This window comes from Protopterus annectens, chromosome 15.part0 (genome assembly GCF_019279795.1).
Source record: "Protopterus annectens isolate FY-2018-M chromosome 15.part0, PAN1.0, whole genome shotgun sequence".
NCBI classification, from domain to species: domain Eukaryota; kingdom Metazoa; phylum Chordata; order Ceratodontiformes; family Protopteridae; genus Protopterus; species Protopterus annectens.
In genome coordinates this window covers 25,631,219-25,649,380 of record NC_056749.1, presented here as the reverse complement: position 1 = coordinate 25,649,380, position 18,162 = coordinate 25,631,219, and the positions used below count along the sequence as shown (strand labels likewise).

Sequence of the window (18,162 nt, the reverse complement as noted above, 5' to 3'; positions counted from 1 at the left end):
GGGCGTACCTTCATTGAAGGTTGTGCATCAGAGCTGGCAACTCTGCACATAAAAAATCTACTGCCAATCATTAGCGGACCGGAGTTCCGCTGTGGCGACCCCTAACCGGGAAAAGCCGAAAGACACAACAAGATGGTCAGGCTATTAAGGATGCTAAAAACTTTATAACAGGCAGCTACAAAAGACAAAAACCACAAATCTCCCTCCTAAACTTGAGTGGCACTTAAAAGGGCCTTTGTGTGAGTTTCTTAGCTACAAACAAGTTAGCCTCCAAAGCCATAAAGGGTCCTGCCTTGGCATTTTAGAGCATATACCACATCCATAGCTGTAACAGTTTTCCTCTTAGCATGCTCAGTGTAAGTAACAGCATCATGGATCACATTCTCTAAAAACACCTTCAAAACACCACGGGTCTCCTTGTAAATAAGCCCTGAAAGACGCTTCACACAGCCTCGACGAGCCAAACGGTGAATAGCGGGCTTAGTAAAACCTTGAATATTATCGCGCAAAACCTTATGAAGCCTTTTATTGCCGCCTTTTCCAAGACCCTTTCCTCCTTTACCATGAGCAGACATGACTGCTTCAACGGAATATTAAAACAACTGATAAATTCACGTCTCTTCCTCCATTTATAGGAAAGAAGCAGCAGCTCATATGATAATCACGCCTATCGGACCTGACTGTAAACAACTAGCACAAAGAAAAAGGCACTCTAAGGGGGGCATAAAAATTGTCGTTCTTAAACTGCTTCTACTGGCTGCACAAAGAATCACAAAGTTCGGTTGGTAGATTTGAAAAGTGTCACAAGCAAGTCACTTAGGGGTTTAGTGAACTGACAACTGTCAGAATTCTTCTTTTATAGGTTCATAGGTTGGTACTAGGTTATCGGACCTAAGGCCTATGCAAGCCTAGCCATAACAATTCCCTGGAAATTTTTTTCCCACAATATTTACTTCTCTGGGCTCCTGTCTAGCAGGGTGACTGACATGATCCCCGGGGTGAATTTCCTATCTCCCATCCAATCATCAAGGTTCCTTTTGAAGAGGGCCAATGAGGTGCTCTGCTTGACATGTATGGGCAGTCTATTCCAGAGTATGGGGAGTCTCTGGGTCAGGAACCTATCCCTCCAGCATGTTTTGTTCATTGTGATGATAAGGTTTAGATCCCTGGAGCGTGTGGCTCTGAGGGATTGGGATTACTTTAAGTGGAGCATGTCCAACAGCTCAGGGTTTGACATGGCCTTGTATGTTAAGCAGAGATCGCCTCTGAATAGACGATATGCCACAGAGTATAGCTGGAGTTTTTTTAGACGGTCAGCATATGGCATCTGCTTTAGGCCTGTGATTCTTTTAGTGAGGTATTTCTGTGGCCTTTCCAGCTGTTGCAGATGTCTTGTGAGGTACATACCAAATGGGGCATTATACTCTATAATGGGTCTAATGAGGGATGAGTACAGTGGGACAATGACCTCCTTTTTTCTGGATGAAAAGCCCTTAGTGATGAGGTGTGCCACGTAGAAGGATTTCCTGACTGTTGTGGCGATGTGGTTATTGAAAGTGAGACCACTGTCCACTTGTGTCCCTAAGTCTCTCATCACACTTTCGATGTTTAGTGTCCTGCCACCTATGTGGTAGTTCATGGGCACATGTTTTTTTCCAAAGGGGATGACTATACATTTTTTGGCATTAAGCTTGAGATCATGGCTCTGGCACCAGGCATCTGTTTCTGTAAGGCCCTTTTGTAGAATATCCACATCATTTGGGGATTCAATAATGGCTCCCAGTTTGCAGTCATCTGCAAACTTTGTTAGCCAGAGTCCCTTAGTGTTGGCCTGTACTTCAGAGAAGTAGATGCCAAACAAGAGTGGTCCCAGGACTGAACCTTAAGGTACTCCACTTGTCACTTGTCTGGAGCTGAATTTGGAGTCGGCTACTTTTACAGCCTGGGTTCTGTCAGTAAGCCAGTTGCCAACCCATTGAGTGACGTAGGGATTTATGCCCAGCTTAGTAAGTTTATCTATGATTCTAGAGTGGGGGATGGTGTTGAAGGCCTTGGCGAGGTCCAGACAGGCTGTTTGGACCTCCTTACCCTCGTCCACAGCTCTGGAGACCGATTCAAAGAAGTCTGACTGGAAAAAAACTTTTCAGTAACACATTCAACTTAATTCACAAAGAAACTGCATTGATTGCAGAGCCCCTGAATCTCATAAAATGAACCATTATGACCCTTTTGTCACGTACTAGATATCTGCTGCTTTTGCCACACCCATAAAAAAATCTTCATGTATACTTTCCTGTAAAAGTAGACCAAGTATTTTATTTACTATGATCTCTTTAGTGTAGTAAGTGTGTGTATGTGTGTGTGTGTGTGTGTGTGGTAAAGCATAATATGAAATCGTAATGTCTGGCATTATCAACGGACCATAATCCTAAGTAATTTATGAAGAACAAAAAAAAAAATCTGGAGAGTCAGAGTTAAAAAGAAAGAAAAGAAATTAGGTATTATCACGGAAAGTTGAGAGCTATGTTAACTCCAGTATCAGAAGATGAATTGTTTAATCTCTGTTGACTCTGGTGGTTACTCTGGGTCAAGCTGTCTTTTCAGGTGAGCCCTAAATTAACCCGAGTACAGTGAACTCTATAGACACCCAGCTTAAAGCTGTAAAATACAATACTGCAAGTGCAGTAATGAATAATATGGCATCATGATTTTATTTATTTATTTATTTAACATTTGTTTACCGGAATGGTCCGACTGGAGAAGCAGTGTCCATTTTCAGCCGAGGCCCGAGGAGAAATGCTCCAGTAAAGTACATTTTTACTAATACGTGTCTACTAGAAAAAAAAAAGTTTACTATATAGCTTATATGATCAATGTGAGGAGATGGTGGAAGACGGAGACTGCACTTTTGCTGGTTATTCAGTACTGAATTCTTATGAGTTGGTCAGCTGCATGTGGATCGGGAATAAAAAGTAAAGATGTCCAAAGAGTGATGCATATTTGCAAAAAAAAAAAAATACTGAGTGTGAACGCCAACTCTCTATATGCCCATGGCTCAATGAATATTTATTTAATTTGACAGCCTTTACAAACTGATGTTGATCCTGTGGGGGACTTACTTTCTAGTACAGAATACGCGAACCGGAGATTGAGAAATCATGTTTATTTTTTGAAATTCAAGCATATGTATGGATTTACAGGTGAAATATTTCATTGCTAAGATTGTGGTCTTAATGGAAGAGCCTAATTACCATCAGTAAGCTAATTTGTACTAGAGATAGCGCAAGCAAACATTGGTGTTAACAATAACACACAGTTAATACAGCTCTTTTACCGAAAGTGTTCGCCCTTAAAAGGGCCTTTCAGATGTCAGGAACAAAAATCTGTTACTTGGCACTTGTATACTTGGTGACGACTTTAGTGCCCTCTGACACAGCATATTTAGCCAGCTCACCAGGCAAAAAAAGCTGCACCACTGTCTGAATCTCCTGAGAACTGATTGTCGAGCGCTTGTTGTAGTGAGACAGATGAGAAGCTTCTCCTGCAATCCACTCAAAAATATCATTCACAAAAGAATTCATGATATTCATGTGTTTATAAGATATCCCGGTATCAGGGTGAACCTGCTTCAGAACCTTATACACGTAAATGGAATAGCTCTCTTTACAGCTCCTGTGGCGCTTCTTTCCAGCCTTCTGAGCTGGTTTCTTCACAACCTTCTTTGAACCCTTCTTAGGGGCGGCAGGCTTTGCTGGTTCAGGCATCCTCGGCAAAAATTTGATAATAATATAAATGGCTTGCTTGAATCTTCTGCTCCAATGGAGGCCCGAGGCGTAGCCTCTCTCTCCTTCATCTCTGTGATTTTAATCTTCCTAGATTTGTTTTGACAAATTGTAGTGCTATCTAAGGTTGATCAGAACTGTACCGTAGGTGGGAGTTTTAATAGATAAGTTACTTGTCCAAGCTTGCTCTGGGTCTTTTATGCTTTCTATAGTGTGATTCATTGTAGTTCATCGTTGACTTGATGTCACTCTGCGGATGGTTTTCTAGCTGTGTGAATAGTTTAGCAGCTGAATCTTGAATGAGTTGTTTTATGGTTAGTGAGTGAGTATCCCTGTGCAGCTGTACATTGGTTACATACCAAGGGGCATCTAAGATGAGTCTAAGGACTTTATTTTGTAGTCTCTGGAGGGTTTTGATATGGCTGGAGGTTGCATATCCCCATGCTGGTGATACGTAGAGCAACTGAGCTCTGATTGTGGTCCTGTATATAAATAATTTGTTTTTAATGCTCATAGTACTTTTCCTGTTCAATAGTGGGTATAGCTGATTGTAGGTTTTCCTTGCATTCACCATATTTGTTTCTATATGTGATTTCCAGGAAAGGCACTTGTCCATTGTAACTCCAAGGTATTTTACAGATTCCTTCCAAGGAATGGCTTTGTTGAACATTGTGATCGTGTCATCAGGGTATAAGAAGCATCTACTTAGCCATATAGCTGTGCTTTTTTCCGGGTTAATCTCTATGTGCCAGGTGCGGAACCAGATTTCTAGAGCATCAGCAGCCACTTGGAGTCTTTTGGAGATTAGCCAGGGTTGAGTGGATTTATACAGTATTGCAGTGTCATCTGTGTTCTGAGCCAGCATGGTACCACCTGCCTTTGGAATATCACTAACATAGATGTTGAACAGCAGTGGTGATAGACTGGAACCTTTTGGGACTCCAGCTGTGATTTAATTTTCCTTTGAAAGGACTGTTCATTTTTACCCTAAAGGTTCTACCTTGAAGATAAGAAGAAACAAGTTGGATCAAGTAAGAAGGGAAGTTTTTGGTGCTCAATTTGTATATTAGGCCCTTGTGCCACACCTTATCAAAGGCCTTAGAGACATCTAGGAAAATAGCTCCTGTTGCCCTGTTTGAGTTATATCCCTCGGTGATGTATTCAACGACTCTCAATAGCTGGTGCATAGTGGAATATTTCTTTCTGAAGCCATGCTGTTCAATGTTGATCACCTCCTTTAGTGAGGCATTGTAGGATAACTTTTTCTATCACTTTCCCCAGGATGGTAAGAAGACTGATAGGTCTATAATTCTGTGGGAAAGCTCAGTCCTTGCCAGGTTTGGGTAGTACCACCACATCTGCCTTTTTCCAGCACTTAGGGAAGTAGCCGAGGCAGTTAAAAGAACTAGAATATATACATTCTGCTAAACTCCACCCTTTAGGCTTCATCCATTGTAACTGTGTGTAAAATAGCAATTGAATGTCTCAAGTTCATTGGCCAGTTTTACTCAGCCAATCACAAACCAGTAAGTGGTACTCATTTTCTTTATCTGACCTTATCTACTAAACAAAATCTCATTAAAAACATGTCTCACGTCAAAACGGTACTGCACCCCCATTACTAATCCCTCATTCCTAATCTAACAATTAATACACACACACAGAAATACAATGAAATTATGCCTCTTAACAAAGTAACCCTATCCTTGTACCAACGACATTATCGAGTCCCTTGCTTATAATCGCAAATCAAGTATCCTAAGTCCTCACATTTCATCTCTTGCTTAAGTGCCTCAGGGGAATGGTTGTTTGGAGAAAATTTACATATTCCTTGTCTACAGTCTGTGTTCTAAAATTTAACTGTGGCTTTATACACCATCTGTAAAATAATGTTGAATGGTCTTTTGCTATGTGGTATTTTGGTTTCACTTCATATAGTCAAAAGCTCATTTCATCGAATTTCAAAACAGTGAGACCAAATCATCGAAAACTCAAATCGTCGAAAACTCATAACATCGAATCTCAAATCACTGAAAACGACAAGGCAACTAGAAATAACATCCCACAGAGTTTTTACTACGTTTCTGCAGGAGGGGCAAGCCCCCTTGCACCCCCCATGTGGGGGGCTGCTCCCCCCACACCCCCTGTACATTAAATATATTAACTCCAAGGTCGCACTACAGTGGGGGAAAAAGGTAATTTCATAACCCCACTGTAGTGCGACCTTGGAGTTGATATATTTAATTTTCGTGGTAAACAGTGTATGGGATGTTATTTCTAGTTGCTTTGTAGTTTTCAATGATTTGAGATTCGATGATCTGAGTTTTCGATGATTTGGTCTCGCTCTTTTGAAATTCGATGAAATGAGCTTTCAACGATATGAAGTGAAACCGGTATTTTACTCTACGTGAATACTGTACAGCATCTTTAGCATAGCGATCGCATGTTAAACTACATACACCTTAGTGTTATTTAGAATGTTTTTTATTGTTAGCTCATGCTATTCTTCTGTGCAAATATGCACCTAATGTAGACCTTTGCTTGCCTGGTCTCTGCCGCAAAGAGACTTTGCCCAGTCTGACTTTCAGGATCATAAAAGGCTAATACATAAGCAATTTATTTTCAGTCTGCTTCTACTGGAATTCTTGTCAAGCTGCTGTTTCTGTCTAGATTACTATGAAGTACCCTTATAAGGCATGTCACAATAGAATATAGTAGCGCACTATTAATGGGGTGAAAATACTAATTCACTGTGTTAGCAATCTATAGCACTTTCAGAAAAATCTTGCTAAAACAGAGAGTGATTAGTTTTAAGATTTGCAGCGGATCATTTTCCCCCGAATCATACCAAGCTTTATTATTACCCCTTATTCAGGAACTAGTCATTTATATAACTCCTTGGCGCCATCATTTGAAGCGGCCAATCAAAAACCGATAATTCCTAAAGCAGAGGAATCCTGAAAATCAAGGTATTATTCAGTTGAACACCCCACGGTCTGTGAGTAAACAAATTAGAATTTGTATGCAAAGTTTAGAATCTTGAACATAGCCAGTGGGCTAAAAGTGAAATGTTAGCAACTCGCCAATGAGAAAACAGAGGCAGAGCCCAGCCAGAAAGTAATAAAAGCACCCGTGTTGGGCCTCTAAGGGCATCGTATCTGAGAGTGTTATAAAGCAATATGTCTGGACGTGGTGGAAAGACTGGTGGCAAGGCCCGTGCAAAGGCTAAGACTTGCTCATCACGAGCTGGTTTGCAGTTCCTGGTTGGTCGTGTTCACATGCTGCTGAGAAAGGGTAATTATGCTGAATGGGTAGGGGCTGGAGCACCTGTCTATTTGGCAGCAGTACTTGAATATCTAACGGCAGAAATTCCAGAGTTAGCTGGTAATGCGGCTCGAGATAATAAGAAAAATCGTATCATTCCTAGGCATCTGCAATTGGCTGTCTGAAATTATGAAGAGTTGAATAAATTGTTGGGAGGTGTCACTATTACACAAGGTGGAGTGCTTCCCAATATCCAGGCTGTGCTGCTTCCTAGGAAAACAGAAACACCTGCAAAATCAAAATAAGGAATAATACTTTTCCAGACCCCAAAGGCACTTTTAAGGGCCACCCAACCCTACCTACAAAAGACTCTCAGTTTGTGCTTCTTCTAACACACTGTTGATGAAATTCATTGCATTTTAGTTTTGTGTTCTACAGCACTCTCATCTTCCTATCTTTTCCTTTTAATATAATATGTACTACACGTGTACATTAAGACATGATGCCATTGATTTAGGGATGTATTGTCAACATCCAGTTTCCAGGGGTCACCACCTTCCCAAAGGCTTTAGAGGTGATTACTAGACTAACAACACCAGGGGCCCTTTTAAGTCTAGCCTTGCTTCCCAAATGTATCAGCAAGTGATGCTCTAGGTTTGTTTTATGGAGTCGATGTAAACTTGAACATGGCTGGACAGGCATTTTCAGGCTGCCTTTCTTATATACATGGGTGCATTCCAAGACTACTGTTCCAATTCACCATCCACTCTTCCAAATTACAGTTGGATTGCCTCAGGTAAGATCTCTGCTTCACATGGATAGGAAGCCTTTTCCAAAGAGACAGTAGTCTCTCAGATATGTACCTGTCTCTCCGGCAGGTTCCATCTACATTGCAAGTCCCTAGATCGGGTAATTCTGATGCTATTTGTTTTGCAGATGTGTAACAGGTCCATCGCAGGATGCTTTATAGGTCAGGCATAGATTACCTCTCGCAGCCTGAAGGGTACTAAATACACGGGCAGGACTTTGAGGTTGTCTGTGCATGTAGGGCATTCTTATGCCCTATATTAATTTGTGAGGAACCTCTGTAGATGCTCCAGTTGCTGAATTTGCTTCTTCAGGTACATACCAAAGTGGGCATTATACTCAATGATTGGTCTGATAAGGGCTGAGTTCAGTGGAACAATTGCATCCTTAGACATTTCCTCAGAATTTGTGCAATATAGAATGATTTATTTACCACCTAGACATGTGTTGGTCAAAAGCCAGATTACTGCCTACATGCATTCCCAGAATCCTGACCACTTGGTCTACTCTTAGGGATGTATTGTCAGCATCCAGTTTACAGGGGTCACCATCTTCCCAAAGGATGCTATCATGGATTTCCTGGTATTGAGTTTTACACCATGGTTATTTACCTGTATCAGGCCTTATTGGAGGATATCTAGGTCATTGGGGGATTGTATGGCTGCTCCCAGTCTGCAATTTGTAAGAACTGAAAGGAACTGTATGAAACTGGAATAAATGTCTTTATCTTTTTATTATCCAGATCTGTGCTGAATCAGTGCCAAATATCACATATATTCTTTATGTGTTAAATCTTCTTGTACCTTAAATAATAAAAGTCTGCAAGTAAGATCATTAAATACCATTTCTAGTGCTTCTGCTGCGTCATTTCATGCTATCATGGAGGCATCCTGAGATTATTATTGTGGTCCATTGATACAGGGTTCTTGGTGATGGAGAGTGCATTGAGGACCTATCCACAAGTGATGGTGGAATTTTGGTCGAAGGCATTTCTTAAGGAATACTGGGGCCTGCGGGGGCAAAATTGGAGCTAAATTTGTCAACCAGTAGATTTGCTCTTTCTTCCTGCTCAGTATATGTGACTCCATTGGCAATTAGTTTGACACATAGCTATGTGCTGCCTTTGAGTTTGCATGCATAGCTGAAAACAGTCTTATGTTTCCCTTGGCGTGGGAGGCTATTTCTGCCTCGAACGTAGCTTTGGTAGACTTGATTCGCATGCTGCGTGGCTTGCTAATATTAATAAAGGAATTCTTAACTCGCGGGACTTTGCGCGTCACCTTCGCTCTTTTCTTTCTTTTGATGTGCAGCCTGTCGATTCGGGATTCCATTGGGTGGCAGATTATTTCAGTTTGTCATGTGCTTTTTCCAAGTAGGTGCACCTGCCTCAGTGCAACTACTGACATGTTTGTACAGGGTTTCCATGAACAATGCCACATAGTGCCATTCTCAGGGTTTAAATGGGGCTTGAAGTTTTTCCACTAGATAATAGGAAATTTTCATTAGAACAATTACTAAAAGTAACAGTTTCTGCTGGGGTCCCGCATTTTATTTCTATTTCAAAGGAGGCACTTTTGGAGTCCATCCTGACCAGTAGAGATACTATGGGTGGAGCTGTTCAGTGTTCTCATACATCTGTGAAGACCAGATCAAGGATGTTTGTGCTCCTAGTGGGCACGCAGACTAACTGGTCCAAGGCACTAAAGTACCTGCTATAAACAGAAGTATCCGCTATGTATAACTATGTAAATATATACGCATCATCATTATCATCACCACACCCCTTTTTCCCCCCATTTTCTATATTGGGTCGAGGTGTCACTTCCACTGTTACCATCTTTCTTGATTTGATGGCAGTCTCCTGCCTCCTTTGATGGTCATGTCTGACTGTCACAGGTCTTCTCTCCAACAAGCCATCCGTTCCTGGTTGTGTTGCATCCTGACCTGAATCTCCACTGCTAGTCTTCCATCTTACTTTCTACTGTCTGATTGGTTTATCAGCCATGCTCTTCGGTACGTTTGTGCAATGTGGCAAGAGTTTCAGACCTCTATCCTGCCCACAGTAGTGAATGCCAACTCCATACCTCTCAACCTCTTAGAGCAAGAAATCTGGACAAAGCCATAAATAATGGCGGGGGGGGGGGGGTAAAGGCCAAAATAGGGACACTTTTTTAAATATCGCACTTACAAAGTTAAAAGGCATATAGAATGACAGCTTTGCATTAGCATGAATTTTCTGAAGGATATTAAGTCAGAAAATCAAATGCCTGCCATTATTTTCTGACTTCAGTCCTCAGTGATTTGAGAGAAACTACAATTTTATGAGAAAATGAGTAAGCAATCTGGACATCCTGCAGAAATTTGGACAGTTCCGAGGTGTGTCTCCTCTGTTCTTGTACACTGGCACTAGAATGCTTATGCTCCAGTCATCTTGGATACACCTTTTGCTCCATACTGCTAGAGCACTCTCGGGAGCCATTTCTCCCCAAATTCACCCAGTGATGTGTAAATATTTGCACATTATCTGGTAAAAGAAAATATTCATTCAAATCTACTCACTACTTAACCCAAAAACTCCCCTTTCACTGCCTAAATGTAAAATCCATCCCCTGCTCCCTAATATGTCCTATGCAGACCGCCTCAAGGCCCTATCCCTGTATTCTGTCTCCTACAGGCTTTTGTGGGGATACCTATGCCCGGCATACAGGGTATTGTCAGACCCCACTCTGATAGACCTCCTGCATATCCACAAAACAAACAGTACCAGAATTACCCATTCTAAAGGATTAAACCTTGCCTGTGATATAAATAGGACCTGCTGGAGAGATAGGTATGTATCTCAGAGACTACCCTGTCTATGGAACAGGCTCCCCATCCATGTGAAGCAGAGTTCCTCCCTAATCCAATTCAATTGCAACATGGACAATTGGATGGGAAACCAGAAATTCATCCCTGGTTTGGCACCTATGTCTCTAATGCAAAGAGGTAACCTGTAAATGGTTCATTTCCCCGGCCCATGCTTACACTTATCAAGGGAATCAGAACTCGTCAGACATTTGGGATGTATGACTAGGCTTAAAAAGGCTCTTGTGGTTGTTAGCCTAGTAAACACCTATGAACCTAAAAAATCTTGTTTCTGATCATTGCACACATCTACACTTACACCCCCTCACTGTCCCTCACCATGGCAGCCGCAGTTACCTTCACCGAACTCAAATAGTACGTTCAGATAAACTGCGATGATACACTCCCCATCTGCCACTTAATTCGAACACAGTGATTCAAATAAGAACAAAATGCATTTCAAATGGTCTTTTAGTTACACTAAACAGTCAGGCAACTAACACAGGAATTCATTTGCTGCTTTTACTGATTTAGTATCATCATTGCTGTTGCTTTCTCAGCATCTGCACCGTTAAACGTTGACTCCAAAGGTCTTACTGGAGGGAAGGAAGAGCACCTGTCTGTCCTATGCCTACTAATTGAAGTTTTGGAAAAGTTGAAATGGTCCATCCGCTTAGATGGACAGGTCTGATGAGATACTGTTCAGAAAACCATTGCCCTCATGATCAGCAGGGTAGACTCTGCTTATCATATACAGCTGTGAGTTAAGCACACCCGTGGAAACCACATTATAGTCAGAGGGGATCATGAGCTGCGCAGTCTGTCTTGTCAGCAGGCCCCTACTCACCTTAGACTAACCTCTTCCCTAAACCAAAGACCGCAAAAGGGGAAAACAGTGCCTTTTCAGATCTACTTCAATACAACCCTGCAAAACTGCCCTGAGTCTGCATGATCTGGTTCCTCTGGTTCACCCAACCTTGAAAACAGCACAATTTGGCGGTAGCAGATTTCAAGCTCTAAGCCTCAGACATGAAATTTGCAAAAAAAAAAAAAGTAAAAAGATACATTGATACCATTGATACATGGTGATCAAACCTGAGGTCACTGTCTATCTGTGCACCTAGATCTCTCACCACTCGGTCCATTCTTAGGGATCTGCTATGAATGGTGTATTTTGCAGGGGTATTAGACTTCCCAAAGGATATAATTATGCATTTTTTTCATTTAGTTTTAGGCCATGGCTCTGACATCAATATCTGTCTGCATCAGACCATTCTGCAGGATATTTACATCAATGGTTGAGGCAGTGATTGCCCCCAGCTTGCACACATTAGCAAACTTGGTAAGTGAAAGGCCTTCTACAGTTGCCTTGATTTCAGAGAGAAATATATTCTGAACAGGAGAGTTCTCAGTACTGAGCCCTGTGGCACTCCTAGTAATTGACCTCTTTCTGGATTCATATTCCCCCTCTCTAACAACATGTGACCTTTCCATCAGCCATTTGGCTATCCATCTACTGATGTAGGGATTAATGCCCAATTTTGTGAGTTTGTCTATAATACGCAAGTGGGGAAATATGCCAAATGCCTTATCCAGGTGAAGGTAGATAGTATGCACTGTTTTACCCTCATACATAGCCCTTGTGACTTTCTCAAAGAAGTCCACCAGATTGCGGAGGCATGACCTGCCCTTGACAAAGCCAAACTGGGGTGGGTCCAATATCTGGAGATTCTCTAGATCAGATCCATGATTATACCTTCCATAGCCTTGCAGACAAGGATCTATATCACATTATCGAAAAATGAAAATATCAAACAGCTGAAATATCAAATATGCCATACATAGAAATGTTTTTTGTGAGATTGTGGTAGAGTGAGGATCAAATAATTTGCCATTTCCTCACTGTAGTGTGATCTCGGAGTTGGTATATATAATTAGCGGGGGGTGGGGCGCAGCCCACCACAAGAACGGTTTTGCTGAATGATATATTTGACATTTTAGCCGTTCGATGTTTTCACATTTCGATAATGTGATATAGACATGCATATAAGACTAGTCAAACTTATGGGTCTGTAATTTCCTAGGTCCAGTGATGTTAGACCTTTATGTAGAGGGATGACCGTTTCTGTCCTCTAGTCTGCAGGATCAAAGCCTGACTGGAAGCTGTGGTAAAACAGGGATCATAGTAGGCATGATAGCTCATGTTTCAAGCTCTTAGGAGGCATCCTGAGATATTGCCAAGGCCCATCAAAGCTGTGCTATAGCTTTCAAGAGCACTGTGATGACCTGTTCTTTTCTGATAACTGGTAGAGGAGTGGTGGAGGGCATTTCTTGGGGTATAACCACATGTGATGGTGTGATACTTGAGCTGAATTTATCAGCCAGTATATTTGCTATATCTTCTTGTTGGGTATAGGTGGTGTAGTCAACAACTAACTTCGCACATTGTTGGGTGGAGCCCTTAAGATTGCAAACATAAGTGAAAAATGCCTTATAGTTATCCACAGCATGGGAGACTGCTTTGAACACCATCACTAGCTCAGCCTTCACCTAAGCGTATACTGCTCACAATGAAGGGGCACAAGTTTTAAGGAGGATCTCTGCCCTTATGCAGGCACTCTTCATTAGACACTATTCCTATGACTCTAACCCTCACCTATTCCTAACCCTAACTGGATTTCTGTCTTTGAAGAAACAGCCCAGCTATAGAAGTGGTACACAGTGGGCACTGATGTTCTATGACAGCCCTGAGTTAAGCATGCCCATCAACGGCAAATGTAGCAATCGGACATTTGCAGGCTTGAACAGGCTGTTGCTCTCTATCCAGGCTCATTCCACAACATTCAGTAACCAAATCACTAATTTTATTGTGTTGCACTGTGGACACTGACAGAATACAGACACCCAGGAGGTAAGCGCACCCATCCATGCGGATCATGAACATCAAAAACCCAAAGAGGCTGAGCATGTTCTGGTCACCTAATTTACATTGTTCTGATCCCCTTCCCAAAACCTAGGACTCCAAAAGTGGAAAACTCTGCCTTTTCACCTCGACTCTGACACAACTCTACAGAACAGCCCTGATTCTGCATGATCTGTCTTGTCTGGCTCATTCAGTCGTGAAAACAGCCCAATCTGGTACTGACAGACTTCAAGCTCTTCCCACACTAGTGCTAGTGAAGTGCGCACCTAAACATACGTTTCTCAAATTGAAGGGGTGCAAGTGTTGAGAAGGGAATTCACATTTAACTGGGCCCTCCTGATCAGACACTATTCCCATAACTCTAACTCTAACCTTATCCCTACTGACCTTTTCCTGAACCTAAGACTCAGAAAGGGGAAACCACTAGCTTTTCAGACTTTACAACCCTGTATAAAAGCCCTGACTCTGCATGATCTAGCTTGACCGGTTCACACGCTCTTGAAAACAAACCAATTTGGTAATGGCAGTATTCAAGCGCTGAGCTTCTGATATGAAAATAGGGAAAATCAAGTAAAACCATCTGCACAAGGTTGACCCCACCATCGCAAACTGATACTAGTTAAGCATGGACCTAATTGTAGGTTTCTTACATCAAAGGGGTGCAAGTGTTTAGGAAGGCCTTGGTACTTAACCAGGCCCTCCTGATTGGACACAGTTCCCATAAGTCTAAACCGAACCAAACAAAATATTAAACTGTACTTCCAAAATCACTGGTTTTGTTCCTGTAGTAAACCTGATTAACTTTCCACTTGTACTACACAACTTTAAAACTACCTCTTACTCCTTGTGTGACACTATCCTCCGCTTGGCTTTCTTTTTCTCTTCCTTCTTCATCTTCCTAATGCTTCTTTGCCTGTTAACTGTCTTAACTTGTTCTCTTTTCCAAAACTAATCCCTTATTAACTTCCCTTATTCCTAGTACTCTACTTTGTCTTCTTTTTCTTACCTCCTATCCTTGTTATCTTTCTCAGACAAGTATTTTTATCGTTGTGTAATACTATTTTGAACTGTTACTGTGTTTGGTAGTATTTAATTCATGTAGTAATAATTTTAAATTGTAGAGTTTGTTAGTTTTTTACTAATTTTTATTTTTACTTATGCTGGTTTTCTTTCATGTATTTACTTCTGTGGAGCTTTTCTCCCTGGGCCTCTACTGAAAATGGAAATATCTCCAGCTAGACTAGCCCAGTCAACAAATGTAAAATAAAATAAATAAACTCTAACCCTAATGTTGCAAACAGTCATACCTCTCAACTGTGCAGATTTTTGCAGAATGTCCAGATTTTTGCCTTATATTTTTGGCCTGTTTTTTCATAAAATTGTGGCTTTCTGGCAAATTAATTACAAATCATTAAAGACTGAAGTTAGAAAATAATGACAGATGTTTGAGTTTTAGATTTCATATCATTCAAAAAATTCATGCTAATGCAAAACCTATTATTCTATCAACTTTCTAAGTTTGTAAGAACAATATTTCAAAATTGTTCATATTTGCACCACGTTTTTATGCCTTTGCCCAGATTTCTTACTCTAGAAGGTTGAGAGGTATGCACACAGTTGACCCCACCATTCACAAACCGTGATGTTATTTAAGCATGCAAATAATCATACGTTTCTCACATCAAAGGGGTGCAAGTGTTGAGGAGGGTCTCGACACTTGACAGGGCCCTCCTGATTGGACACTATTCCCATAACTTTAACCCTAGCCCTAACACCTAGCCTTAACTGTAACGCTACCCCAGCCCCTACCACAACTCCAACCCCTAACCCCTTTTCTTGAACCTAAGACTGCAAATGGGGAAATACTAGCTTATCAGCTCATTTCTGACACAACCCTGCAATACACCCCTGATTCTGCATGATCAGGCTTGCCTGGCTCACACAGCCTTGAAAACAGCCCAACTGAGCTTCTCGCATGAAAATAGGAAAAAATCAAGTAAACTGAATGCTCAGCGTTGACCCCCGGCATTCATAAACTGACGCTAGTTAAGCATGATCCCAAATGTATGTTTCTCACATTGAAGGGGCGCAAGTGTTGAGCAGAGTCTCTGCACTTAGCTGGGCACTCCTGAATGGACATCATTCCCATAACTCTAACCCTAACTCTAATGTCCTGTTAAACAATGTCAATCGAACCTACAGAGGGGTTGAGTGAGGTCTTCTCAATTAACTCTACTCCTACTGACCTTTTCCCTGAATCTAAGAATCCAAAAGGGGAAATGCCAGCTTTTCAGCTCTGCTCTGAGACAACCCTGCAAAACAGCCTTGATTCTGCATGATCTGGCTTGGGTGATTCACACAGCCTTGAGAACAGCCCAGTCTGGCAGTGTCAGACTTGAAGTTGTTAGCTTCTCACATGAAAATAGGGAAAAATCAAGGAACACCATTCGCACATGGTTGACCTGCCGTTCACAAACCGACGCTAGTTAAGCACGCAGCTGGTGGTATGTTTCTCATATCGAAGGGGCACAAGTGTTGAGGAGGGTCTTGGTGCTTAACCGGGCCCTCCTATATGGACACTATTCCCATAACTCTAACCCTAACAACAACCCCAACCCTAACCCTAATACCCTACCCCTAACCCCTAACCTTAATGTTGCATTTGAACTGGTAGTCATAAGCAGAAATGAGAGTCTGTTAAACTGAAATAAGAAATGAAAAACTAGTAATAAAACAACCTGGAGTAATTCTGTCAAAAGCAACCAGTAACCAGATATCAAGGCGAAAAAAACGGAGATCGCACCCAGCAACATTAGTGCACAAAACTCTTTATTTAACGCTGAAGATACCACACGTTTTCATCCATAAAACCATAGACTTCATCAGAAATACTTTAATTAAAACCATTCGTCTTATATACCTAAGACGTCTGTAGCTTTACTGCAGTCTGATCCACTGTTATAGCAGCAGATTCGTATTGCTCTAGGCTGGCAAGGAGGTTATACTTCTCTAAAATTAATGCAAGAATTTATTTTGATCAATGCAAGCAGCATTGAAACAGCATTACTTTTACTTTGCTTGCATACTTGTCTTAGAGACAAATGGCAGTCTGGCTGAAACCTTTGTTTGAATTTGAAATGGTAGAGTCTGCATCTGTTTTACATTGCTTGCTGAAACCTTTGCTTGCATTGAGGTATGTATGGCTGCATTAACTGTCTTATCTGTTAAGCTGAAATGAGAAACAGCATTGCTTCTACTGTGCATAGATACTTGTCTTAGAAACGGCAGTCTGAAACCTTTGCTTGCTTTTCAAATGGTAGAGTCTTAAAATGAAATGAGAGTCTGTTGAGCTGAAATGAGAAACAGCATTACTTTTGCTGTGCTTGCATTTGAAATGGTAATCATAAGCGGAAATGACAAATGGCATTACTTTTACTGTGTTTGCATTTCAATTGGTAGTCTTAAGATAAAATGAGAGTCTGTTAAGCTGGAATGAGAAATCGCATTACTGTTACTTTCCTTACATAATTGTCTTAGAGACAGCAGTCTGGTTGAAACCTTTGCTTGCATTTGAAATGGTAGAGTCTGCAGCTGATTTACATTGCTTGCTGAAACCTTTGCTTGCATTGAAATGTGTACAGCTGCATTACATGTCTCATCTGTGAGTCTGTTAAGCTGAAATGGGAAACGGTATTACTTTTACTTTGCTTGCATACTTGTCTTAGAGAGGAATGGCAGTCTGCCTTAAACTTTTGCTTGCGTTTTAGTTTCCTTGCTGAAACCCTTGCATGCATTGAGGTGTGTATTGGTGTGTGTTGGGGGTGTGGGTGTATCTTGTCTATTCTGCTGAAGTGTGTGTGTGAATGCCCCAGTTAAGTAAAACTGGTGATTAAGATTACTCAGACTCAAACCCTGAACCTTAGGTACAGGAGCTAGAGCCTAAATTCTAACACTCAGAACATTGAGTTACACGTTTATGCCCCACTGCACAAGGACTGCAAAAAGTTAAGCACACCTGCACATAAATGTTACTTCACTGATGGGGTGGAAGTTTTAACAGGGTCCCGCAATGTCTTCTCAACTCTCTCTCCCAACAAACAGCATATCTGTAAAAATGGGGCATGGTGGACGTCGCAATTTGACGTTTACCACAAGTTAAGGGTGACCATCAAGCAAGTAATTAGGGATCGACAGTCTGGAGTGATTGAGACTGGTCACATTTATGGTGGCACCTGCTCTTTGAAATAAAGTAAGCAAATCAGTAATTTTGCCGGTCCGCATGGTGGACACCCTGAAACCCAGAAACCCGAGAGATAAGCGCAGCTATCCTGCTGAAAAATACCAGTCAGAGACCTGGAGGGGTTGAGCAAGGTCTGCTCAATTAACTGTACTCCCACTGACCTTTTCCCTGAACCTAAGAATCTGAAAGGGGAAAATGATAGCTTTTCAGCTTTCCTCTGAGTAAACCCTGCAAAACAGCCCTGATTCTGCATGATCTGACTTGGCTGGTTCACACAACCTCACATGGCCACGCCCTTCCAA

The 18,162-nt window shown here is 41.5% G+C and overlaps 3 protein-coding genes across 3 annotated transcripts; 1 reads left to right on the top strand and 2 right to left on the bottom strand.

Moving 5' to 3' along the window:
• Positions 1-263: 263 nt before the first annotated feature.
• LOC122789605 (histone H4-like) lies at positions 264-575 on the bottom strand. The gene has a single exon (XM_044056992.1). It carries the CDS (start codon positions 573-575, stop codon positions 264-266), a length of 312 nt encoding a protein of 103 aa, XP_043912927.1.
• Positions 576-3,386: 2,811 nt separating this feature from the next.
• LOC122789632 (histone H2B type 2-E-like) lies at positions 3,387-3,764 on the bottom strand. The gene has a single exon (XM_044057031.1). It carries the CDS (start codon positions 3,762-3,764, stop codon positions 3,387-3,389), a length of 378 nt encoding a protein of 125 aa, XP_043912966.1.
• A 3,197-nt stretch (positions 3,765-6,961) lies between these two features.
• On the top strand, positions 6,962-7,351 carry LOC122789618 (histone H2A-like). Its single transcript, XM_044057013.1, is given in 1 exon segment — positions 6,962-7,351. A coding segment is annotated over 1 exon segment (390 nt).
• Positions 7,352-18,162: the final 10,811 nt, after the last annotated feature.

Coding starts and splice junctions, on each gene's coding strand:
- LOC122789605 (XM_044056992.1), bottom strand. CDS start 575: ATGTCTGCTCATGGTAAAGGAGGAAAGGGTCTTGGAAAAGGCGGCAAT.
- LOC122789632 (XM_044057031.1), bottom strand. CDS start 3,764: ATGCCTGAACCAGCAAAGCCTGCCGCCCCTAAGAAGGGTTCAAAGAAG.